At 40.0% G+C, this 27047-nt stretch overlaps 1 protein-coding gene across 2 annotated transcripts in view; it reads left to right on the top strand.

Annotated features, from left to right (window-relative positions):
* Positions 1-27047, top strand: part of CENPF (centromere protein F) — a 52661-nt gene that overhangs the window by 12729 nt on the left and 12885 nt on the right. For both annotated transcript variants that reach the window (XM_019738114.2, XM_074322088.1), the window contains exons 8-15: positions 5242-5367; positions 6328-6456; positions 7749-7871; positions 13184-13319; positions 15185-18588; positions 19863-22718; positions 23956-24108; positions 26652-26828. In XM_019738114.2, coding sequence (XP_019593673.2) covers positions 5242-5367; positions 6328-6456; positions 7749-7871; positions 13184-13319; positions 15185-18588; positions 19863-22718; positions 23956-24108; positions 26652-26828 — 7104 coding nt within the window. The remainder of the gene's footprint in view (positions 1-5241; positions 5368-6327; positions 6457-7748; positions 7872-13183; positions 13320-15184; positions 18589-19862; positions 22719-23955; positions 24109-26651; positions 26829-27047) is intronic.

Below are 27047 nucleotides of genomic sequence, written 5' to 3'. Positions count from 1 at the left end.
CCTGGGGGCAGGTTCTTTTCTTTTCTTGTTAAAAAATCTTTTTAAGACAACTGTAAATTCATATATAGTTATACAAAACAATACCTTTAATATGGTGGATTACAGTGATTGTTTTTAATTATTTGAATGAGCTTTGTATCCTTGGAATAAACCCTGCTTGGCCACGTGTATAATTCTTTTTCTATATTTCTGAATTTTATTTGCTAATAATTTGTTAAGGAGTTTTGTGTCTACTCATGAGGGAAATTGGTCAGCTATTTTTCTTTTTCTTGTACCGTCTTTGATATTTGTATCAGAGGTACTTTTTAAAATGAATTGGAAAGCGTTCTTGCCTCTTCAATTTTTGAAGAGATTGTGTAGAATTGGTGTTACCCCTTTATACATTTGGTAGAATGTATAAATCCATGAAACCATCTGGACCTGGAGATTTTTTTGAGGGCATGTTTTAAAATTGCAAGTTTATTAAAATTATTTCCTATGAGATGAGTTAGGTGTAGTTTTAGAGGAAATGGTCCATTTCATCTAAAGTGTCAAATTTGTGTGTATAGTTTTTTTTGTAGTATTTCATTATTCTTTTGAACTGTGTAGGTCAGGTGATATTCCCTGTTTGTTTCTGATGTTTGTGTCTAATCTTTTTTTCTTTTTTCCAGTTTTGCTAGAGATTTGTCAGTTTTGTTGATCTTTTATTGATCTTTTCAATGAATCAGCTCTTTCATTCATTGGTTTTATTTATTATTTTTCTGTGTTCAATTTCATTGAATTTTGCTTTTCATTTCCTGCTTGCTTTGGCTTTATTGTGCTCTTCTTTTTCTAAGTTGTTGAGATGGGGAGCTTAGATTATTGATTTGAGACTTTTCTTCTTTTCTGATGTAGGCATTAAAGGCTATAGGTTTCCCTCTCAGTACTGTTCTACAAATTTTGATATATTGTATTTTAATTTTTATTCAGTTCAATATATTTTTTAAAATTTTCCTTGAGAGTTCCTCTTTGACCCATGGATTATTTAGAAATACCTTGTGTAGTTTACAAGTGTTTGGAGATTTTCCTCTTTCTGTTACTGACTTTTAGTTTGACTCCATTGTGTTTGGAGAACATACTCTATGGTTTCAATTCTTTTAAATTTGTTTGGGTCTGTTTCATAGCCTAGGACATGGTCTATCTTGATGTATGTTTCATGGGCTTGAAAAATAAGTGTATTCTGTTGTTGAGTGGAGAGTTCTAAAAGTGTCATTAGCTCCTGTTGGTTGATGGTGTTGTTGAATTCTTCATAAATACAAATTTATGTTTATAGAGTTTGTAGTATTTCATTATTCTTTTGAAGTCTGTAGGTCAGGTGATATTCCCTGTTTGTTTCTGATATTTGTGTCTTCCTGATTTCCTGTCCAGTTGTTCTATCGTTAAGAGACGGAAGTTGAAAGTTGCATAATTGTTACTTGTCTGCTTCTCACTTCAGGTTTATCAGTTTTTGCTTTAGATATTTTGTAGTTGTTGTTCAGTTCATAGACATTTAGGATTGCAATGTCTTCTTGGTGGATTGACCCTTATCATATGATATCTCTCAGTGTCCCTGCTAATATTCATTATTCTGAAGTCTACTTTACCTGATTAATGTTTGCATGATGTATTTTTTTCTGTCTTTTTACTTTCAGGTTATCTATATTATTATATTTAAAATGAGTTTCACGTGGATAACAGATAGTTGGATATATTTTTTAATTCACTCTTTCAGTTTTCCAGATCTGTCCTTTAACTTGCATATTTAAACCATTTACTTTTAGTGTAATCATTGATAGGTCCTGGCTTCAGTTTGCCATCTTAATTTTTGTTTTCTATTTCTTTTTTTTTCATTTCTCTGTTTTCTTTTTCTCCTGCCTTCCTGTGTGTTGCATGAACATTTTTTAGAATTCCATTTTGATTTATCTATAGCTTTTTTGAGTGTATTTCTTTGTAGAATTTTTATAATTATTCTACATATTACATTATATGTACACACAATTTATCACAGTTTGTTGGTGTTGTCATTTTACCAGCTGTAATGAATTACAGAAAATTTATGTCCTTGCATCTTTTTATCCTCCCCCATTTATAATATAATTTTAAGTGGTTTCTCTACATACGTTTAGAACCACATCAGACAGTGTTCTAATTTTTGCTTCAAACATCAAAACATAATTAAGAAAACTGAAGAGGAGAAGGAAATACTAATATTTTTGCTTACCTTCCCCTTTCTTCCTGATTCTTTCCAGGTTTCCTTCTTTCATCATTTCCTTTTGGTTTAGAGAAAGGAAGTTTCCTTTAACCATTCTTTTAGTGTTGGTCTACTAGCCACAAATTCTTAGTATTTTTTTTCTCTGAGAATATCTTGATTTCTTCTTCATTCCTGGAAGATACTTCCTCAGGGTATAAGGATTCTGGGTTGACAGTTCTTTTCTTTCAGCAGCGTTATGTTTTTCCCTTGGTTCCTGAAGTCCCAGCCAATCAGTCTTTTCTCCTTTCAGAGCTTTCTTATGTCTGTTTAACATTCAGGGTTTTTAATTATTCTTGATTGGAGGAATAGGGAAATGTACATCTCTTCTGTCTTCCTGGAAGTGGTAGTCAAGGTTTATTTTAGATATTCTCATAGTGCAGTGGTTTGCACAGAGAGATTCTTGTTACATATTGACTAGCTGTATGAAGGTGCAGTGGAGGGAGGGTCAATGGGACCGTATAGTTACTCTCTTCATGCCGTCTGAGTTAGTAAACTGGTTTTCTAAGTTAAAAAGACTTGGATTTGAGCCTTGGCTCTACCACATCCCATTTATGTTGCTTTTGAAGCTATTTAACTTCTGAGCCTCAGTTGCCCAATCAATAAAATTGTGTTAATGCCCGTGTCATTGGACCATTATAAAGACTGAGATAATTTCTGTAACAGATTTAGCATAGTGCCTTGGCATATGGTGAACTTATAATAATATTAGTTATTATTACATCAAGTTCCTTGTCAGTTCAGCGTTGTTGCATTTCTATCAGGGCTTCCTATCCTTTCACATTTTGCTTTGTTGGTTTTGGTGTGACAAGATCACTGAATCCCTGTTCTATCTGACATATGTGATGAGGTCTCTTCTTAGTAGATCATGAATTAAAATATTTGACTAGAGCCGTTCTGAGAACACAGCTCTGGCTTTCTTTGTATTGGCTCCAGGTTCCTAAGACTCATTTGTTCATTGTTTTCTGGTTTCCGTGTTTCCAGTGAGCTACCAATCCACCTCACTGGAAATTCAGCCTACCTTTCTCTGTCATGCCTCTAAGGGCAGTATGACTTTGTCAATATGTTGCTGGAATCAGATTATGTGTTGTTTATGCTGTTCCCTGAGCTCCCATTAGAATTACCTATTAAATAAAATGGACTAATTTTACCAAAATCAATACCGTATTCTTTAGTGAACACATGCTGTGCCTGGTATGATTCTTTTCCAAGTATTTGGAAACTATATCGGATACAAAGCAGCTGAGCTCATGTAGAAACAGAGCATTAGGGCTGGCAGCAAACCTGGAGTTCAACACCCACATTTTACAGATGAAAAACTCAGGCCCAGAGTGCTGAGTGCCGTGGTCATGTGCTGCCTATTTTCAAGGATTTGAGCACCGAACACTATATTAGAATCTTATGGAACATTCATGACACCTAGTGGTCAGCTACTCGTACATGGGTTGTGCATCATCAATATCAGAATGTCATTAAAAATTTTAAATAAAATCTAAATACCCCCCAAAGCTCTTTTTTACCTTACTGTTTCTAGTAAGAAAAAATTTGTTGATGCAGAGACCCTTTAATAGAATGTGTTGCAGTTTGAAGGAGGGCCAGCAGAGGGCACCAAGTGTACATTCATCTACCCTACCATACGTGGGTTTTTCCCCTGAGAATTGTCAACCATCAAAATTTTGGGTGATCATTTTGGCAGTGGTTTTTATCTGAGTTGTTTACTGCTGTATCCTAATTGCCTAGCACAGTGCTTGACATATAGTAGGCCCTCGATAAATATTTATTGAATTCATATGTATTATTATTATAAATAATGTGTAATACTTTTCCTTGGGGATTTAAAAATTCAAGAACAATACAGATAATGACAAAGGTGTCTTGTTCAAGGCAGTGGATAATTTGAACCACTGGCTCAATATTTTACTTTTTGAGGTTGGTATTTTTAAAGGCGTGATATTTACAAAATCATTTAGTCATTAATGACCAGTTTTGCTTTCTTCATTTTTGGTTTGTTAATTGGTATCTGATTGGTCTTCTGGCAAAGTATTACATAGTGTTTTCTTTTTCTCCCAATTCTCTGTTAGATTTCTAATAGTTTTAAATAAAACTATAATGGGTCTCAGAAACATACATTAGTAGAGAGATTTGCTAAATTGGGGCACATTTCTTTTGAACCAGGGAGTTCTCCACCCATGTGATGTGTCTTATTCTTCCTTAGAACTTCAAAGTTGTTTTGTAGGACAGATTAGTTAGGGATGGGAACACAGTGGGGAAGTTAGAACGATGGGTTTTAACGCTTGAAGACTTAAGACCACTTTGTTCCAATTTAATTTTAGAAGAGTATCCTAAATGTTGATGTAGCTCATAGTTAAAAAAATATTTTAAGGATAATTGACTATATGAAAAAGCAAAAGAATGTACTTTGTGTCGCCTATGGCAGCTTGGTTAAAAACCAGTTATGATTTTCTCTGGAGTGCTGTGAACCTTCAGAAATTTAAAATGGCAGAGTGAGTGCATTGTGGAAAGAAGTATTTTAATATTCACAATTTTCCACAAAATCTATTATGCTTGAAACAGACTACCATACGAGAGTAATGGGAATCTTCTGGTGGTTTGCAGCCTTTAACTCAGTACATAGGTGAGCATTGCTGCGTTTTAATTTCATATCCATGCAACAAACTGCTACATGAATCTTTATTCAGATGTACTGATTGCTTATTTCATAGTGCAAATTATGACGTATTTATTTAAATAGTCTAATGCTTTACATCCTTGCTAATATTTCCCTAATGTAAATTTTATGTATGCTAAAATAATTATAGTAGTTTTGGTATATGGCTTATGGTTTTACACCCCATTTTTTTAATGAAAAAATAAAACTGTCAAAACACAATGGTGAACTTGAACCAGAACTTGGGACTAATTTTTCTAAAATTCAAAATATTGCTTCTTTCTGTGAATAATTTTGTTTTGTATCGCACATTTTTATTTGTTGTTAGTGTACTGCATTGGAACAAAAACTGAAAAAATTAACTGAAGATTTGAGTTGCCAGCGACAAAATGCAGAAAGTGCCAGATGTTCTCTGGAACAAAAAATCAAGGAAAAAGAAAAGGAGTTTCAAGAGGTAAGATGAATAGATTCATGGGGAGTTTGTCCGGAAGGCTCTTGGGGGCATTTCATAGTTTCATCATTCTAAAAGAAGAGCTGTTGATCATTATTTGGGATATTCTACCAGAGGGGAAACACATTGTTAAGAAGAGGTCACTGTATTTTTCCATCACACTTTCCATCTTCTCCGTTTTTGATCGGAGAAGGAATTTAGTAGTCAGAATGTTCTTTTTTATCCATGTTTTCTGATTTGTTTGAGATTCGATACTGAGTAGGAGAGGATCACATTTCTTTTTTTCTTTCTGTTGTGAAGGCAACTGTATTGACTCTCTGGCTGTTTTTTAAGCCCGTGGGTTGGCAAATCCATGAGAACAGTAGTTGGTGTGATGGTGAAGATGTTGGCAGACAAGTTAGGGCTGAGGATGCCCTCCCGTAGGTATAGCTGCCAGTGTCTGGTGAGTTAGCCTGAAAGTGTGTCACACGGGCTGAGGATCTCTAGTCTTCCAGTAAGAGCGACTACAAATGTTAATCAGGTTCCCTAATGCAGTTATCAGAGTTCATTGGTGGCATGTGCTTTCTATAGTTCTCAATGTAAGTGGTATATGGTGTTTGGAATGGTAAGCCCCATTTTTGAGTGTTTGATTTCTCAGCCGAAGTGTGATAGTGGCAGCTCAGCTCTACTCTCTTTTGTCCCTGGAGAAGTCAAAACAGAAATGATTGATGTTAGAGTGGGGGTGAGGCGGAGACAGGCCCACCTCCGTGTGGTCAACGGGCGGACTCCTTCCCCTAGCCCTCTGAGACGTGGGTTTGGTTACCGGGACCACTGCTAAGGCGGATTCGTTAAGAGCATGGTCCACTTGGCTCCGTGTTGTTTCCTGCACTGTCCCTATAGCATTTCCTGTAGGATCGTTGCGGCTCACGCTGGAATCGGCCTGTTCACCACCGACAGTCTGATGTGTGTGTCTTGCTTTTTTAGGAGGTGTCTCGTCAGCAGCGCTCCTTCCAAACACTGGACCAAGAGTGCACTCAGATGAAAGCCAAACTTACGCAGGAGTTACAGCAAGCCAAGAACACGCACAATATCCTCCAGGCGGACCTGGATAAAGTAGGGTGCTAACTTCTCTCCCTTAGTAACCCCTTCTTTCCTTAGACATGTTATTTCCCCACCACAGATGACATGGGATACTTTTAAGGAAAACATGCTCTATCCTCCCTTCCCTTACTTATCAAAGAGAGCAAGCTGAACTTGCCTGGGTCTGGGTTCTCTGATTTAGAGAAAGAGCAGAGCGAATGAGGTCCCAGAGCTGAATGACTGGAGGTCTCTGATTTTCAGGTGGTTCTTGGTCATGTCAGCGAATGGGATCCCAAGTAATTTATGCCCCCAATTGTCAAAGCACTGGAAATTATCATCTGTTTACTTAGTTAACATCTCTTCAAAAATGATCTCATTCTGTTTCATGGCTTCACACACTGTCCATATACTGATGACTTCTGCGTTTACATCTGCAGCCTGGATGTCCGTTCTGAACTTGAGACTCACGGGTGTGTACCTGATACTTGCCCGCGCATGTCTGACAGGCCTCTCACACATAATGTGTTAACAACGGAGCTCTGGCTTCTTTCAAACTTGCTCCTCCTTCAGTCTTTCTCATCCCAGTAAATAACAGTTCTGTTCTTCCCATGTCTCAGGCCAAAACCTCTGTGTCCTCGTCATCTCTTCTTGTTCTCTCACACCTCAAGGTTATCCATTAAAACTCCACCAACTCTATCTTTATTTCACACACACACGCCTGTGTGTGTATCTGTGTATGTGTGCATATGTATATTGGTGCACGTGTGTGTTTGTGTGTGTGCCTTATGCGTATAGTATATTTAAACCTGTTTGTGTTAAAACACATCTCTATAGAATAAATGTTTAACGATAAATTATTATCAGGTATGCTCACTTACAAGCATAATCTATGTCGGGGAGAATGTCAGCCATCCCAGAAATGCTTCTTGTGCCACATGCCTCCCTAAGGACACACCTGACTTTTACGTCTATCTGTATTTTACATTGCCTGCTTTCACCATCCCTGCTGCTGTATCTGACCTAAGATGACCTCATCTCCCACTGGGGTTACTATTTTAGCCTCCTCACCCGCCTCCCTGTTCTGCACGTCTTCTTCCTCAGTCTGTTTTCAACCAGCGGCCGGTGTGAGTCTTTTAATGTCTAAGTCAGATCTCCTCACTCCTCTGCCTGAAACTCTCTCCATCTCTCAGTGAGAGGGTCACAACCAAAGTCGATGGCTTTGACTCTTTTACTCCATGATTATTTTTTTTATTACAGAAGAGTACCTGATTATTTAAAAAGCAAAGCACAGAAAACTGAAACTTGGCCTTGTTTTCTCTTTGTAGGTCACATCAGTAAAGCACCAGCTAGAAAAAAATTTGGAAGAGTTGAAGCAAGCGTTCTGCAGAACCGAACGCGCATTACAGGCGAGTCAGACCAAGGAAAGTGAGCTGAGGAGAAGCAGTGAGGTACGTGAGGAGCAGAGCTGAGAAATTATCAACTTCTGCTCAGGATGAAGTTGGAGGGTCAGAGAGAATTCCTACACCGTTTTTCAGCAGCTTATCACGACCATATACACCCTGTTTCCCCGAAAATAAGACCTAGCTGGACATTCAGCTCTAATGCGTCTTTTGGAGCAAAAATTAACATAAGACCTGGTCTTAAATTACAGTGAAATAAGACCCAGTCTTAAATTATAGTAAAATAAGACCCAGTCTCATATTATATTACATTGTATTATATTATATTATATCCAATCTTATATCATAGTAAAATAAGACCGGGTCTTATATTAATTTTTGCTCCAAAAGATGCATTAGACCTGATTGTCTGGCTAGGTCTTATTTTCAGGGAAACACGGTAGTTTTTTATTTGCCAGAAGTATTACAGAATATTTTGTATGTAACCTATGACATAGGACACAGTGCTTTTTTTTTTTTAACTTTCTATTCCAATATAATTACTACTGTGCAAGAAGGGAAGGAAACAAGGGATTTTCTAGAAACAAAATTGGTGACGAGGTATATAATGTAAATCCCTTTCCCGAAGGTTGGTTTTTGAGTCATCAAATACTAAAATCCTTGTGGAAAGTCATAGATTTAAATAAACAAAAGTCATGACAGATGAAGGGTTTCTAGATTTCCACTTGTTATAAAAACATCAAGTAATTGTAAATCACGTCACTCTGGCTTCAACACTAGCCTTAGCGTTGAGTGTCTACAAGGATGGTTGACGGTGTCTTTGTAGATTTATGTTTTTGATGCAAAAGCGTGGACAAGGTGCCCCCAGTGGGGTGGATACAAGGGTAAACCTCATGTTGCTTCTTGCTAGGATTTTATCCATATTTCCTTTAATTTGGCTTCTCTCTGGAGTTATGTTATGTTCTGGAGTTTATTTTTAGAGGGACTAATTAAGAACCATGTAGGGATGCGTAGTAATAGACTGAAATAATTTGAAAAGAGCCATAAATCAGTGCTGTAATTTTACGCAGAAGCACAGCAGACTGGTAGATGTTTCTGCTCCATCAAATGTCACAGGAAAGACCATTTCCTACTTATTCTTTGATTATTTTGCAGTCACTTTTGTAGACTGTAAAGATGTTGAATTCTCTCTAAAGAACAGTTATGTACGTAGGGAAAGTCTAAATGTATTTATCCCCCCAGCTTTGAAGAATGTTGCATGATTGTAAAATCAGAACATCTGTCAGTAGCAAAGAAGTAACTGTTAACACAGCTCCCCCCAGAGGGCTAATGCTGCTGGAGATAGGAGACCACAGCTCCCGCAACCCAAGTGGAAGAGAACTTCTCATCAGATGATGGTTTCATCAGCGAACGTTTTCAAATGAAAGTGTTTTGTTTCAGCAAAACAAATGTTTGCCTTTTGGCCAGTGGGGACCAACCAACAGATGCTTCTGCTGACATTTCCACAGGCAGACTGGCACCGAGCTCTTCCCTCTGTGAGCTTCCCTTTCAGCCAGGAACTCTCCCGCGACTCCACTCGCTGCCTGGTGGAAGCATTTTGTAAAAGCAATCGCCTGGTTAAGAGGGTTCAAACACTTTGAAAACTGTCTGCTTGGCCAAGGCACAGTAGTGGGCTGGACGTTGTCTTGCAGGTGTTTCTGAAGACGTGTCCACTCCCCACAGGGTCTGGCATGTCAGCTGTGGAGCTGTCCACGGAGCAGTCTCACCTGTACGGTGTTAAATGCCTACCTGTTGCCCTTATATTTCATTGATTTCTGTGTCCAATGAGGGCAGTCGTGTAGACGTGCCCAGCACAGGGCCAGGGAGTTTGTTTAGTATTTGTCTTAATGTGTGTGTACGTGTTTCTTCTTTTGAGGACGATAGCTGGTTCTTGCATTTTGAATTGGGGTTAGGATCAGAAAAGTGATATACCCAGTTAGGGTGGTGGTGTAATTTAATGGTACAGTGTTGGTGGCTTTAGAATGAGCGAGATCTGAAATTGTATCGCTCTTCTCCCACCTACCTGCTGTGTGACCTTGGGACCGTGACTTGCCCTTTCTGAGTCTGACGTTCCTCATCTGCATATGGGGACTAATAATACATTTTCCTTTCCAAAGCTCCATTAATGATTAAATCAAATATTGTATGTGAAGTGCTTAGACCACGGCCCAGCACAGAAGGGCTCAGTAAATTATTACAGCCCACCTGCTCGTTGCCTCGGTTTTCACATCTGTTATGACCTGTCTGCTGTCACCCATAGGCACAGAGAGTGATGAGCAGGGGACAGTGCATTTGAGATTTTTCACATTTAAAATTGTGCCGGTTCTATTCTATTACTCTGGGTATCTTTCTGTATCTAATTATAAGTAAGTACAAACAAGCTTAGCACGCTGATAGGTTTTGGATGCCGAAATAATGTGACAGTTGTACTGAAATTTTCCCTGATCGTGTTTAGGAAACTAACATGCGGCTCACAATGAGAAATGATCAGTTGTGGAAACGTGATTTAATGGGCCAGTCAAGGGTAAAGTTAACGTTTAGTATCAAAGTGAATGGAGGTTTTAGATAAAGTGCTCGTCCAACCTCCAGTGCCAGCCCCGTAGCTTTGGGGTTAGGCCATAATATTCCATCATTTGACAGCCAAGATGAGGGAACACTCGCCTGGGGACCTTCCCGAGCATGGGGTCCTCTGAGGAGCTTGGTCTGGCAGGCAAGAATAATGAGGTGGGAGATGGATCCTTTGTAGCCATCCCTTCCTTGTTCACGATATAGACTGCCTCAGCAGGGGACATGTTAAGCTTCGTTCGTGGCTGGGATCATGAAATACCACACAGTAACTGAAAGTTGTTTTGTCTGGCCCCAGGAAATGATGCCCCCTTGCTGCTCCTAAACCAAAGTTGATCTGGGTGGAAGAGCTTGCTAAGCTCCAATTCTGGCTTGTGGCTATGGGGATTTTGGTTGTGTTTTTCCAGACTCGTGCCCAATTTTGCAAATCATGTGCGGATGTAAGAGATGCATAGGAGAATATATCCTTGTGTGCTTAACTCGTTGTTGATAATGAGCTACCCAATCAAGTCTTAAGTGGCTGCAGCCTCGCAGCGAACTAAGTGCTGATGCGGGGCAGCCTACAGCCTCGTTTTCAGATGTTCATTTTCTAAATTCTGGCCTTTTAAAATTCTTGGGTTGGTCATAGATGTAGCATTAGAAGCCTGCTGGGTCCAAGGATTGGCTGAGCTTTTCTTCGTTAGAAACAAACATTTATGGAGCTAATGCCAGAGTAGAGAAAGACGTGTTCATCTTTCCATTTCACTTACTATTCATTTAAACGTCTCCATTTATGGACAGAGGCGGATGGAGATCAACAGACACATAAACATAAGTTGCCCCTCCTCCCTCTCTGGGGTGCACCCAGCTTTGCCCATGGTGCCTTCTCAGCTTTCTTGTCATGCCTCCAGATGTAGATGCCATTTGGTTTGATAGATTTTTTTTGTTTAGGGTAAGAAAATCTTTTATAAGTTGCAAAGTAAGAATGCTAAGTGAACCCCGGAGGTGAAATTCCAGTTCCTCTTTTACGGTGACCTCATCAGCTGACAGCAGTGATCAGGTCTGGCTGCTGTTATATTTCTGGAAGACGTACTAAAAATGCCCATTCCTCTTACGAAAGTGCTTTGAGGTATTTTTCCTTTCACATCTGTGACCTGGTGATTATCGTGAACTAAAGAGCAAACAAGCAAACAGGCGATTCCAGTGCGAAGCTTCCTGATGGTGGTGTTAGGTCTGTAACGTTGTTGCATCTTCATGATCCTTCTCTGCAGAACTGAACACTGACTGGTGTGCACGTCGGTCTCTCAGCCCTGAGATCAGGTGGAGCGGCCCCTTCACTGAGCTTGTGGCAGGGAGGCAGGCTTAGGACAAAGGAGACAGGAGTAGAGCTACTACTTGTTCTGATGATGAAAGGAACATATATACATGAACACAGCAGCTGCCAGCAAGTTTTCAAGTATTTTCCACTCGCCAGATTCTCCCTCTTCTTGAATTTGGCTTTGCTACCTCGGTACCCATCTGCTGGTAGTAACCAGACTGATAATTGAAGGCAGCCTTCCAGCACAGCCCTGCCAGGGCCATCTGTTTAATAACGGTGCAGTAGGGTTTTGGAGGATGGCTCTTAATTGTTTCTTTAAGATTCAAAAATGTCCCCTACTTCTCAGTGTGGTTTTAAAAAAGTTAGCCTTATGAATTCACCCCCCCGCCCCGCACCGCCCTCTCCCCCCAAAGATGTGAGGTGCTTTTTTGTCTCAGTTTGTAATGATTTGTGTCAATTCCTTGTGGTCCAGAAGGTGGCATATAATACAGGCTGAGGTACTAATAACATCATTGAAGGTTGAAAAACAGGTTGAGGAAATAGAGGATTTATGATATTTATTGTGTGGTTAATCAGCACAGGTGTGTTTATTTGGCATGCAAATGTTAATTGGTTTTAAGATTCAGAAAAACATACGTGTCTCCCTACATGATACAATGGGACTGCATATGTGTCTCTGTTACGTGATTTGCACTTCGATGCATGGATACTTCATTTAATCAGGTGCCCAAAGAACCTGTTTTTCCCTGCGAAAGCTCAGATTCCCCCATCTAGAATGAATTCTTCCTTCTGTGCTCCAGCCTTCCCACAGCGCACTCACCCTCTCTTTAGTACTTAGTACGTCCTGCTACGTATCACATCTGCCCCCACCGGGTGAGGGGAGAAGGGGGGTCCCTGCCCCAAGGGCAAAGACTCTGTCTTACTTATATCCACATCTTTTATAATGCCCATTCCAGCATCTTGCCCATTGTAGATTTTCTTGATAACCATTTATTGAAGGTAATTTTACCCATAAAGATATCCCCATAACAGTGAACCTTAAGATAGTTTTAGGGTGAAAAGTAAAAATCTGTCACGTGAATTTCTTTGGTTCCTTAGCATATCTTTGCAAAGATCTATTAGATCCTTCAGGAACTTGGAGCTTGTGTAAATAGGATTTTCCTTATGAGCTAACTCTTTAACAAGCTTAGGGACAACCAGAAAGTTCAAAGAAACATATTTCTTGAAGGGAAAAGATTATCATCAGATTTGGGTTTTGTGCTTTTGTTGTAACTTCTATTCATAAAATCATTTGGCTTAAGTAAGAATGTGTAATTTCCTTAAGGACTCAAAGGGAAAGCGTGATTCCTCCCCGCTGTAATATACACAGAACAGTTCCTCTAGGGACCCTTACTAAGGCAGAAGCCATCATTTGCTCGAGCCTTTGTTTTGATTATAACCAAGTAAATGTGTGCTTTAGGAAATGAAGAATGAAAACAGCTGCCTGAAAACTCAGACAGAGCAAAGTGCCAGAGAAGTCTGCCACCTGCAGGAGGAACTGAAGAAGACTAAACAGTGTTTGAGTCAGAGCCAGAATCTGGCAGAAGAAATGAGGGGTACGTGAACTTAGTGTTTTAGAGCTACTTCTCGAACTCATGTTCCCAGGAGGGAGGATGGATGACATTAGAAACTTGTTTGAAGTTTTCCATGTATTCTCCCAGAAAGATGTCCGCAGTCGATGTGGAGAAAGTTTTCCCTCCTTTGTAGTTTCCAGAGTGAGAGTTGGACATTTGTTTTTTATTGGAACACATTGAGTCCCCAGATGCCTGGTTTTCAGCACTTTGAAACCAGAAGGGTAAATATTTTCCACAATTTAGTAAATTGTCAGTGCTGTCTCTCGCCCCAGAGCGCTATTCTGTATGTCTCCAGTGTGTTAGTTACATCCCGACAGCTCAGCTCCTCACTCGTTACAATCCCCTTATAATGGAAAACCCCTATATTAAATGCATGTTGTCCCAGCCCTTAATGATAATGACCATTGTTTTTTGATGACTTACTTGACTGAATGATTTTATTTCTTTACGTTAAAGCCAAAGAATTATGCTATACACACCAAATGAATCCATTGTTTCACATTTATTTGTGTATACGATATGTCTTTTACTTAAAGTTAGTTTCTCACCTGGTGTATTTGCACATCTAGGCTTGCTCTTAACCTGACCTGTGGATTGTGCGTCACACTTCTCTGTGACTGTTTTCTTTTTTAAATTCCAATCTCCCCCAGATAGCTTTCAGTTTGTCCACAGCAGCAGGTAGAGATGTCAATCTTTCTTGAAAGAAAACCACAGGACAAGGAAGGATTCAGGCGTTTTTCAGTGTTGGTCCACAATGCCATTGTTGGAAGTCCTCATAAGCAGAGGTGATTGATTGTCCTTGTGGGCTACTGAGAGCCATCACTCAGTAAGTAGACTAAGCTTAGTGGGTTAAAAATAGGAGTGGTTTTCTACTCGCTGTAATACTTGCATTTAGAATACATGCTGCCTTCATCATCTACTAGTAGGTTCTCGACTTTTATTCTCCCTCAATACACGTGAGGAAGCCTTCCCATCACTGGTGAATGAAACCATTGAGGTTATTCTCAACTAGGTGGGACCAGTGGGTAGAGGTGAGTTATTGGGCAGAACACAAGGTGGTAATAGAGTTTGAAAAAGCTTCCAGATGATTCTCACATTCGTAGGTACCACCCTTACTGTGAGGGGCTGGGATGAGGGTGATGTTGTTCCTCAATTATTCTCATATATAAACCTCAGGAGTTCCTGATATAGGATCTCTTATTGTTTTGTCCTTAAGCTCAGTCTTATGGGTTTTTGGCTAAAATGGTTCTGGGAAATCAGAATTCCTTTTCTGGGAAATCAGAATTATTTCCATTTCAGTACTGCTTTTGTCACAGTTTTCTCTCTTTGAATAAGTATTTCAAAAGAGATGAAAAATATAGGCAGACCTCAGCGATATTGTGGGTTCACTTCCAGACCACCGCAGTAGAGTAAGTTATCGCAATAAAGTGAGTTTTAATCTTTTTGCTGGTGGAAGCGTTTTGCCTTCAGTTTGTAAAACCCACAACATATACATATACATAAACACATACAAAAAAAAAAAGAAGAAAAGAAAGTTTCAAGTGTTTAGGAAAATACTCCTTTGGTATTTTATACAACAACATTTTATTAAGCTGCATTGAAAGAAGATGAACAAATATATTATCATCCCTAAAAGGACCCTATTTCTTATTGTCTTTATATAAGCTTAGATAATTGTCAGGAATTGTAGGAATATTGAGCAATAATGTCAGTTTTTACAGGGCTTGAGAAGCTGTTTATTTGGATTTTTTTTTTCCCCTGAATTGAGAATTCTCATAGAATAAATATTTAAAACATTGACAATGTTTTTTTTCTGTTGTTCTGTTTTGTTTTTTTACTTTTAATAGCTAAGAATACCTTCCAGGAAACCATGTTAAGAGATCTTCAAGAAAAAATAAATCAGCAAGAGAATTCCTTGACTTTACAGAAACTGAAGCTTGCCATAGCTGATCTGGAAAAGCAACGAGATTGTTCTCAAGACCTTTTGAAGAAAAGGGAACATCACATTGAACAACTGAGCGAAAAGTTAAGCAAAACACAGAGAGAGTCTGAAGCTTTATTGAGTGCTTTGGAGTTACAAAAGAAAGAATATGAAGATTTGAAAGAAGAGAAAACTCTGTTTGCTCATTGGAAAAGTGAAAACGAACCACTTTTAAAGCAGATGGAATCAGAAAAGGAAAGCTTGCAGAGTAAGATCAGTCACTTGGAAACTTGTCTTAAGACAGAACAAATAAAAAGCACCGAGTACACCGAGCGAATAAGAACACTAGAGATGGAAAGAGAAAACCTAAATGTTGAGATGAGAAACCTTCACAATGTGATTGACAGCAGGACCGTGGAGGTAGAGACACAGAAACAAGCTTATGTAGAACTACAGCAGAAAGCTGAGTTCTCAGATCAGAAACATAAGAAGGAAATAGAAAATACGGGTTTAAGAATTTCTGAGCTTACTGAACAAGTTGAAGATCTAGGACAGAAGCTTCAATTACTGTCAAGTGAAATAACGGACAAAGACCAACGTTACCAAGTCTTGCACGCTGAATATAAGAGCTTCAAGGATCTGCTAAAATCCAGTGATTCTTTGGTGACAAATGAGGCTCTGCACAGAAGTCTTTTGGCTTTTGAGCAGCAGTCTGCAATGAATAATTCCTTTGCAAATACAATTGTAGGGCAAGGAAGCCTGCCTTCAGAAAGGAGCAAGTGCCATGGAGAAGTGGACCAAAGTCCAAAAAAATCAGCCATCTTGCAAAACAGAGTCGTTTCTCTTGAATTTTCATTAGCGTCTCAAAAGCAGATGAACTCAGATCTGCAAAAGCAGTGTGAAGAGTTGGTGCAAATCAGAGGAGAAATAGAAGAAAATCTTGTCAAAGCAGAACAGGTGCATCAAAGTTTTGTGGCTGAAACAAGCCAACGCCTTAGTAAGTTACAGGAAGACACTTCCGTTCATCGGAACGTCGTTGCTGAAACTTTGCTTGCCCTGGAGAACAAGGAAAGAGAGCTGCAACTTTTGAATGAAAAATTAGAAACTGAGCAAGCAGAGATTCAAGAATTTAAAAAGAGCAACCATTTACTTCAGGAATCTCTAAAGGAGCTACAGCTTTTGTCTGAAACTCTGAGCTTAGAGAAAAAAGAAATGAGTTCTATCCTTTCTCTAAATAAAAAGGAAATTGAAGAGCTGACCCGAGAGAATGGGACTCTCAAGGAAATTAACGCAACCTTAAATCAAGAAAAGATGGACTTAATGCAAAAAACTGAGAGTTTTTCAGAGTGTATAGTTGAAAGGGAGGAAAGTATTTCAGATTTATCTAATCAGTACAAGCAAGAAAAACGTATTTTACTACAAAGATGTGAAGAAACAGGAAAGGCATTTGAAGATCTTAGTGAAAAATATAAAACAGTGCAAGAAAAGAGCTCTAAATTAGAATGCTTGCTAAATGAATGCACGAGTGTTTGTGAAAATAGAACAAATGAATTGGAACAGCTAAAGGAAACATTTGCAAAGGAACGCCAAGAACTTGTAACAAAATTAGCTTTAGCTGAAGAAAGAAACCAGAATCTAATACAAGAATTGGGGGCACTGCAGCAAGATTTGAGATCTGAGATTACAGATATTCAGACCAATTGCAAGAGCGAGGCTGATGGCTTAAAGCAAGAAATTGTGAATTTAAAGGAAGAACACAGCAAGATGCTAAAGGAAGTTAATGCCTTATTACAAGAAAATGAGCACCTGATGCAGTTAACGAAGACAAAACATGAGCATCAAAATGTAGACTTGGAACTGGTCAGTGACGCTGTGAAAGAAAGAGAGAATGAGATAAATAAATGTCATGGTCAACTTCCGATGGCGCTTGAACATAATGATACTTCTCTTGACGGTTATAATGCACAGTTGAAACAATTAGAAGCTAAAATAAGAAAAATGGAATTAAAGCTTCAGGAAAGTGAGGAGGAGAAGGCGTGCCTGCAGCAGGAGTTACAGACAATTAGAAGAGAATTAGAAACTAGACACGTTCAGGGAAATACCCAGTCACAAGAAATTAGTGCCCTTAAAGACTGTGAAGTAGATGCAGAAGAAAAATATATTTCAGTGCTTCATGAGCTGTCAACAAGTCAAAATGACAATGCGCAGCTACAATGCTCCCTGCAAACAGCGATGAGCAAGCTGAACGAGCTAGAGAAAATGTGTGAAATGCTGCAGGTCGAGAAGATTGAACTAGTGTCTGAGCTGAATGATTCAAGATCAGAACGTATCACCGAAACTAGTAAAATGGCAGAAGATGTAGAGAGACTAGTCAATGAAGTTAAAATATTAAATGATGAAAATGGTCTTTGTCAAGCCAAGTTAGTGGAAGAAATGCCGGAAGGTGAGCTGGGTGAGCAACAAAAGGAAAAGAAGTCTGAGCCCTTAAATCCTGTGGACGACAGTCATTTCTATGAGCACTTGACGTTGTCAAACAAAGAAGTCCAAATGCACTTTGCTGAATTACAAGAGAAATTCTCATGTTTACAAAGCGAACACAAGATTTTATACGATCAGCACAGTCAGATGAGCTCTAAGATGTCAGAGCTCCAGTCCTATGTCGACATGTTAAAGGCCGAAAATTCAGTCCTGTCGATGAATCTGAGAAACTCTCCAGGTGACTTGGTAAAGGAAGCGATGCTGGAACCCAAGGAAGGACATTCACTGTCACTGTCATTCTCATATGTGGCTGACAGCCCTAGCCTTACAAGTTCGGGAGAATCGTCTTTTTACAAAGATCTCTTAGAACAGATAGGAGAGACATCCCTTTTGAATAATTTAGAAGGGAATGTTTCCGCACACCAGTCCAACGTAGAGGAGGTATCTTGCAGCAGTCTGGAGGAGGAGAATCTGACCTTGAAAGCATTCCCATCGGCCCCGGAGAACAGCACTGAAAAACCTGAGGCCCTCTGTCAGATGTACCTACAGTCCCTCAAGAAGCTGGAAGAGAAAATGGAAAGTCAAGAGATGATGAAAAATAAGGAAATTGAAGACCTCAGACAGTTACTAAGTTCTCAAAGGAAAGAGCTCGACTGCCTTCAGAAGCAGCACTTAGCAGAAAATGAACAGTGGCAAGAGAAGCTGACAAGCGTGACTGTGGAGATGGAGTCCAAGCTGGCTGCAGAAAAGAAACAGAGAGAACACCTGTCACTGGAGCTCGAAGTCGCACGACTCCAGCTGCAAGGTCTGGACTTAAGCACTCGGTCTTTGCTTGGCACCGACGTCGAAGATGTAAGTACATGGATTTACATGCTCTTTCTCTAATTACATGCCTACTAGCCACTCATGTAAATGTTGATTGAACTGAAATCAACATTGAATCGAACTTAAAATACTTTTAGGGTTCAAGGACGTAAAAACAAAATATACCAATGTTTTTTTAAAAAAACAAACCAGAACTTTAGGACGTGAGTAAACCGTTTTTTTGGGGTGTGGGGGGTAAATTTCTACCGTGATTTCATTTTAACACTATTATATGGGAAATTACCAAAGATGTTTTTAAAAGTCACTTGGAGAAAATTATATAATGGAGTCAGAACGTCATCTTCAGGGTACGTATGTTGTATGCTTTCAATTTTTGTGAGTTAATAAAGCACACTTAAATATTAAATTAGAGCTTATGAATGATAATGTGATGGGAATTTTAACGTCTCTTGCCCATTTCAGACTATTTTTAATGTTACAGTGTTATAGTCATGAAAGTAAACATGGGAGTTTATTACATATTTAGTCATTTTTAACAATTTGCTCTTATTCAAACCTGTGATTTGGTATGAGTTGTTTGAAGACATTTCTTTTTGTTCTTGAATATGACATTGGTTGGTTACTTATAACTTAGTCCTTCTAGTCTACCAGATAAACTAACTCTGTACCATAGACGCGTGTCACTTCATTCCCTCTGTCTGCTTGTGTGAGGTCAGAGGGCAGGTGGTGAAGTGGCAGCATTTGTAGTCACTGCAGCTGATCCCCATTTTACAGAGGAGAGGCAAGTGACATCCAGACATGCAAATTATCTAAGAATACAGATAGTAAGTGCTGGCCCTGTGCTTAAGTCCTTGGGCTGGCAATCTGGTCAACACATTCCTGCCTTTCCATCTTAAAGAATTTCAGAAATGCTGAAGGTGGCAGCTGAACATTTTCTGTGGAATCTGTTAGTCTCTTATTTGATAGTTACAAGGAGAAATTTTACATTTAGGCTACCTCGACTATTCCTAGCAAGAAAAAAACGACATTTAAATGTATCCCCTGGTAGATGGTCAAATAACTGAAGAGTTTGGCTTCACGATAAATACCTTACCCAGTGCCTTGCTCATAGAGAACCCTTACTGAATGTTTGTTTGTGTTGAATATATGGATGGAGAGAAGAGACTGGTGGGAAATATGTCATTTGAAATGATGTGTTTAGCAGACGCAAGAGGCCAATTTCGATAAAGTAGTATTTAAGCCTATTTCTTATATTTCGATTCTTCTTGAAAAATAAAATGCATTCTCGTTATATATTATAGCTACAGGATATTCAGCATGGAAACGATGGCTGTGACATCAAAGAATCAGAAGAATGTGCTTCAGAAACTAAAGAGAGAACACTAAAGGAGCTCATTGATCGTATTTTTGAAAAAGATATTCAGGACCTCAGTCTAGAGATGGAGAAAATAACCAAGACTGGTGCAGGTGAACTTGCAGGAGAATGTTCGAGGGAGCAGTCCCCAGAAACCAGTTATGAGACCCCAGTGGAAAACAAAGCCCAGGACTTTTCAGAATGCATTTCTGAATCGTCACTTCCTGGTCCTAATGCTTTGGTACCTATAGATCTTCTGGAGAATCAGATAACCATTCAGAATCTCCAACTGCACGTAAAAGAGACATCAAATGAGAATCAGAGACTACTTCATATTCTAGAGGAACGTGGCAAAAATGTTGAAATTTTGCTAAGTGAAATAAAACAGTTAGACTCAAAACTCAATTTACAGGAAGTGCAACTAGCTACCAAGAACGAAACATGCATGGAACTGGAGAAAATTGTTGAAGAGCTTAAGAAAGAAAAATCAGATTTAATTGAAAAATTGGAATCCTTTTCTTGTGATAGTAAGGGGTTCTGCCAGAGAGTAGGAAGTTCGGAAGGGCTCGACTCTAGTTCAGAAATGGGCACAAATGAATTGTCCCATGAAGTTATTGAAGACAGTGTAGTCAAAGTGATGGATAATTGGAGAGAGAGATTTCTCGATGTGGAAAATGAGCTGAAGAGGGTCAAGTCTGAGAAAGGCAACGTCGAGCGTCATGCCCACTCTGTGGAAGCTGATTTAGAGGTAGTTCACACAGAGAAGCTATGTTTAGAAAAAGACAATGAAAAGAAGCAGCAAGTTATAACCTGTCTTGAGGAAGAACTCTCCATGGTCACAAGTGAGAGAGATCACCTTCGTGGAGAATTAGATACTTTGTCAAAAGAAAATAAAGAACTGGATCTGATGTCTGAAAAGATGAAGGAGCAAATACGAGATCTCGAATCCAATCTAGAAAAGTGTCAACATCACATCAACGTGCTGAAAGCTGAGATGGAGGAGAAAACACAGCTCCTTCAGACTCTGTGCTGTGGCACAAACAAGCTGTTGGAAGAGAAAGCTCATCTCCAGGGGCAGCTGCAGAGTTTAGAAAAGGAGTCACAGGCACTGTCATTGGCAAAAAGCGAGCTGGAAAACCAAATCGGACCATTGAAGACAGAGAAAGAGTCACTTGTCAGAGAATCCGAAAGCCTGCAGACCAAATTCTGTGAACTGGAACAGGAGAAGCTGAATGTCGCTACGGCCTTGGAAACAGCCCTGATGGAAAAAGGCGAGGTTGCAGTGAGGCTGAGCTCAACTCAGGAGGAGGTGCATCATCTGAAAAGTGGTATCGAGAAGCTGAGGGTCCGCATCGAGGCCGATGAAAAGAAACATCTTCATGTCTCAGAGAAACTGAAGGAACGTGAGCGTAAGATTGACTCGCTTCAGGATAAAGTTGAGAATCTTGAAAGGGAGCTGCAGATGTCAGAAGAAAACCAAGAGACGATGATTCTTGATGCTGAGAATGCCAAAGCAGAGGTAGAGACCCTAAAAACACAAATGGAATTGATGACCGAACACCTGAAAGCTTTAGAATTAGACCTTGTCGAGGTAAGGTCTGAAAAAGAAAATCTGACAAAACAGCTACAAGAAAAACAAGGTCAACTGTCTGAGTTAGACACGTTACTCTCTTCATTTAAAAATCTGTTAGAAGAAAAGGAACAAGAAAAAATACAGATGACACAAGAATCTAAAGCTGCAGTGGAGATGCTCCAAACAGAATTGAAAGAGCTAAACGAGGAAGTGATAGCCTTGTGTGATGACCAAGAGACCGGCAAGGTCGAAGAACCACAGAGCCTGGGTTCCCCAGAGCAGGAAGTGCATCAGCTGAGAAACAGCATCGAAAAGCTGAAAGTCCACCTAGAAACTGATGAAAAAAAGCAGCTCCATGTCTTAGAGAAACTGAAGGAAAGTGAGCATCATGCAGATTTGCTTAAGGACAGAGTTGAGAACCTTGAAAGAGAACTAGAGATATCAAGAAAAAACCATGAGCACGTGATTCTGGAGGCTGAGAATGCCAAAGCAGAGGTGGAGACCCTAAAGGCAAAAGTAGAGAAGCTATCCCCGAGTCTGAGAGATCTGGAATTGGATCTTGTCAGTATGAGGTCGGAAAAAGAACATCTGACGAAAGAATTACAAAAAGAGCAAGGACGAATATCCGAATTAGAAATATTAAATTCCTCAATTGAAAATCTCTTGCAAGAAAAAGAGCAAGAAAAAGTACAGATGACAGAAGAATCTAAGATTGCAGTGGAGAGCCTTCAAACACAATTAAAAGAGCTAAATGAGAAGGTGGCAGCCTTGTGTGATGACCAAGAGACCTGGAAGGTCAAAGAACAGAATCTGAGTGGTCAAGTAGATCATCTTGAACTTGAGAAGGCTCAGTTGCTGCAAGGCCTTGAGGAGGCCAAAAGTAATTACGTTATTTTGCAGTCTTCTGTGGATAGCTTCATTCAAGAAGTGGAAGATGGCAAACGGAAACTAGAGAAGAAGGATGAAGAAATCAGTGTATTAAAAACTCAAATTCAAGACCGAGAGCAGCTTGTCTCTAAACTGTCCCAGGTGGAAGGAGAGCAGCAAGTTTGGAAGAAGCAAAAAACAGAACTGGAGAATCTGACATTGGAATTGGAGCAGAAGATCCAAGTGTTACAGTCCACAAGGGACACTTTGCAGGACACCTTGGAATCACTGCAGAGTTCTTACAAAGATCTGGAGAAAGAGCTTGAATTGACAAACATGGAAAAAATATCCTTTGTTGAAAAAGTAAGTAGCTTCATCTACATCTGTATATGTTGTCAGGAGGGAGGGAAATCACCGTGTGAATTGTATTTCCTTCTGGGTGATGTTTGCAGTCCTGGACCATTCTTTGTAAAGGCTTGAAGTTTATGGGGTCTTGAAACTTTGGGGACATTGGGTTGGCTCCAGCAGTTGTGATGCTTTCTTTGCTTTGGCACACATTTACACGGGACACTCGTGTGGGTTGGCCCCGCTTTTCATTGTGGCACCTGGACGAAGGAGAAACTCTGGGTTATGCATTATCTATAGTTCTACTTATACTTGCCTTTCTTGCATTACAGCAGGATAGTAGCCTCCCGGTACCCAGGTGAGAACCACTTCTATAGAGAGTTTAACAGGTACTAGTAAGAGTCAGACGGGATCCCCTTTGCCCCTGCCCTACCTTTTTTTGCCTTTAGGTGAAAGAACTATTAAACATAGAACCCTCATGGCTCCAAAGGGTATGTCCTGGGGATTTTGTGCTTTCAGCTCCCTCTTTGGTGTCTTTTCTTTGTGCCGTCTCCTGTTTTGTCAGCTGATGATTAAAGGGAAGATCTGCCATCAAGAGGCTCAATTATTAATGAAAAATTATGTTTTTGTCCTATATGCTTACTTACTGATCGAGGAAAGTGATTCCTTCAAATTAAAATTTTACTGGGCAAGTGTTAAAAGGAAAAAGGAGTGTCGAGAAAATGCAATCTCTCATAACTACATTCCAAGAATTTTAAGCATTTGGATAGCTTGCAAGAGATGGCAGTTATGGTGGAGATGATTAGAAAAATGACACCACTCTGTTTCAACTTCAGGGAGCACATGCAAACAATAGACCTTTAACTGATTGGAGGGATGTTTCTCACCGATTACTGTGGCATTGGAGGATTAGTAGAGATCCAAGAAATGATAAAAATCTAAGACGCTGCCTCAAATACCATTCTCAGATCTTTTAAGTTTAATTCAAATTAATACCTTTATGAAGGATTTTAAGACTTAGTAATATTATCTTTCCTTGTCATTCCTTATTGCCATCTTTTGTTCTTTGCTGAGACGAAAAGGTAAGCTCACCAGTAGGTTTTGAGAATATTAGTTGAGTGGACAGTAGAGTGAGGATTAGCCAGTTTCCATTATTATTGAAGGCTGAAGTGATGTCATGACTATGTTGTATCAGAGTGATTAATTTGATCGAAACACAACCAAAAGCAGATCCTAATGGAAGATTACTTTTCAGGTAACTGCAATGACCTCGAAGGAAACTGAGCTGCAGAGGGAAATGCAGGAGATGGTACAGAAAATGACAGAGTTGAAAGAAGAATTTAGTAGGGAGAAAAATAGGCTAACGGAAGAATTAAATTTGATGTTGGAAGAAACGAAGAGCAGCAAAGTAAGTTAATCTGTGACAGATTCATTACACTGGTAATTCAGTGTGCACACTCTCCGTGTTTGTTTTCATAAGACCTGTAATGTACCAAACTTTTTTAGCTTTTGAAAAAATTAAGCCCACGCTTATGTCATGATCAGGCTTGGAGTAACCTTGACCAACCAGCGCTGTCACGAGCCCAGGAGTTACGAGAGGTCTCTGAACACGTGAACGTACCTGTCACAGAGCCCAGATAGTTTCTCATAGAAGAGGGCCCTTGCATTAGAGCCACTCCCATCAGAAATAGATTTTAGTAGGCTGCTTTCCTAGCCTGCCACAGATTACAAGCCAGAATATTGCTAGAGACGGATGCACTGATCTTGCTAAGAACTAACCAAATAGCAGAAAGGAAGCCTCAGGAAAATGCAAGGTTAGAACAGTCTTGGGGTGCTGTTTTTAGGGCAGGGTTAATGTGCTGGATCGATAGCATGTGGGCTGCTGCTCCCCACTGCTGTCCCCAGAGCAGACCGCTCATTTGTGCCGCCTCCCTTTCTCCTGAATCTCTTAACACTGAGTCCAGGTAGCACCTGCTTTGTGTGCAGGGCTGGTAGATACAACAAAACCTGTTTGCCAAACCCATTCAAATGGTAAACATTCCTGTATTTATGTGTTGTCCTCGTGCAGTTTCACCCCTAAGTAATACTCTGAAAAGGATAGCAGAGTATAGTTGTGATTATGACGCTGAGTAATCACAAAAAGTTGAAATGGTACTTGTAGTGGCCTGTAGAAGACATTGGGGAAATTGGTGCTTTTTGTTAAGACTGCATTTAAGCTAATGAAAACTTAAGGTTTGGCATTTAATCTCAGCAATTGACTTAAGGAATTTTCTGGCAATGCTGTGTGGAAGGAATTCTTAGGGATGGTATTCAAGTATTGCGTCTGCTGAAATCTCTTGGTACTGAGCAGCTTGGGACGATCCCAAGTATATTGTTATTTGTATTTCACTTTTAGGGGCTACTTAAAAGAAAAGCGAGGCGTTCAGCCTCAAGTTTATACATACAAGTGTGTTAGTTTACAATGGCTTCATTCATTCGTTCATTCATTCGTTTATTCATTCATTCATTCATTCATTCTGCAAATAATAAGCCTTACTGAGGGCAGAGGATAGAATGTTGAACCATAGCTATTCTGTGGTTCTTGTACTCAGAGCTTACAGCCTAGACACGTGAGAAATCATTCAACAGGAAACATATGAAATAGTAAACTGTTAACTGTTAGAAAGGAAACAAGATTTTTCACTGGGGAGTAGTTGGCGAGTGGGGTGTGGGGAAAGGCAACAACCAAATTTGGATAGGTGGTCAGAGACTCTCCTGAAGGATGAGGAGTCAGCCCTGCACAGGACCGGGCAGAGGACGGAGCCTTCTGGGTCTAGAGAGCGGTGTGGTCAAGTCTTTGAGATCGGTAAGATCTTTGTATGTTTTAGACATCAGCAAGAAGTCATGTGGCTGGAATCAGATGGAATATGGTAGGGAAAAAATTGGAGAGGAAGGAAGGCCGTAGTAAGGAAACACAATAAAATCTGAAGTGACGCCAAATACTTGAGGCTGGAGTTTAAAGGAAAGATTTGGGGTGGATACGTTCGCTTGGCTAGTTCAGAACATAGGTAGTATTTAAAAATTACAGGAGTGATCGAAGATACAGACGGAGAAGAGAAGGTGGCTGAGGGCCGAGCCCAGAGGACCTCCAGCCCGCAGGGTGAGATGGAGGGGAAGAGCCAGAAAGGAAAATGTGGAGATATGAGGAGCCATACCAGTGCGGTGTCCTAGACGCCAAGAGCGAAGGCTGCCTGAGGACGGAAGGAGTGGTCAGCAGCCTCAGATCTACTCAGAGGTCAGAGGAGATTAGGACTGAAGAGTGCTCCTCAGATTTGCAATGTGGAGGTGATGGCGCCATGAAAAGCTATTTCAGGAGGAGTTGGGACGAAATCAGGTTGGAGTGGCTGAACGAATGTCAGATGAGGAAGTGGACAGAGCACGTGTTCAGACACATATAGAAACACTTATTAGGGATTGAGCATGGAGAAGGCAGATGCCTCCAGGGCTGGGTTCTGCCAGTCCTGCACAGTGAAGGGTTGAGGGAGTTTGGAAGGAAATTCTTAGGACGTGGAAACTAAGTTGGTCTAGGAAGAAAACAAAGTCTGGAAGGGCTTGAGCATGTAGGTCCTGGTGGCAGGGCTGTTGATGAGGTCAAGGAATTATTGCAGTGGGAGTACTTAAGCAAACCTAGTAGCCTAGGAGGGTACGGTGCCAGAAGTTGAGGTTTCAGAGATTCTGTGCTCCCAGTGGATGTGACTTTGGGGGTGGCTAGGCTGGAGCAGAGGAAATTGTCACCAGAGATGGGTCCTCAATTTAATGTGAATACATTGCTGAGGATTATAGCACTGTTCTGTATAGGTTTTTGTCTTGCCCGTAAACTATTTTTCCCCCCATCTCAGTACTCAATATTTCCAAAGATACAGATCCAGGTTCTGAATTCTTTTTCTGTGGTTTTATTATTTTCCTCATTAGGGTCAATTGAAGGAGTTCATGCTAGAAAATAGTGAACTGAAAAAGAGCTTGGATTGTGTACACAAAGACCAGATGGAAAAGCAAGAGAAGATGAGAGAAGAAATAGCTGAATATCAGCGACAGCTTCAGGAAGCTGAAAAGAAACACCAGGCTTTGCTGCTAGATACAAACAAACAGGTAAAACGTCGGGTTTGGTTATGGGACTGGCTGGAGAGTGTGTGTTGATGATAATGTGGCATTTTTTGCAAGAAGGTCAAAGTTCTGCATTATGACTGTGCTATGTGACCTCAGGAAGGGTCCCATCGTGTTAACTTCACTATCTTCCCCCCGGTTACCTGCATGTCTCATTTTATGACTTAATTTTTAAGAATACGTTCCCACCTGGGTAGTATTTTT

Source organism: Rhinolophus sinicus, linkage group LG17 (genome assembly GCF_036562045.2).
Source record: "Rhinolophus sinicus isolate RSC01 linkage group LG17, ASM3656204v1, whole genome shotgun sequence".
Taxonomy (NCBI): domain Eukaryota; kingdom Metazoa; phylum Chordata; class Mammalia; order Chiroptera; family Rhinolophidae; genus Rhinolophus; species Rhinolophus sinicus.
This window is presented reverse-complemented; position numbering and strand designations above follow the sequence as displayed.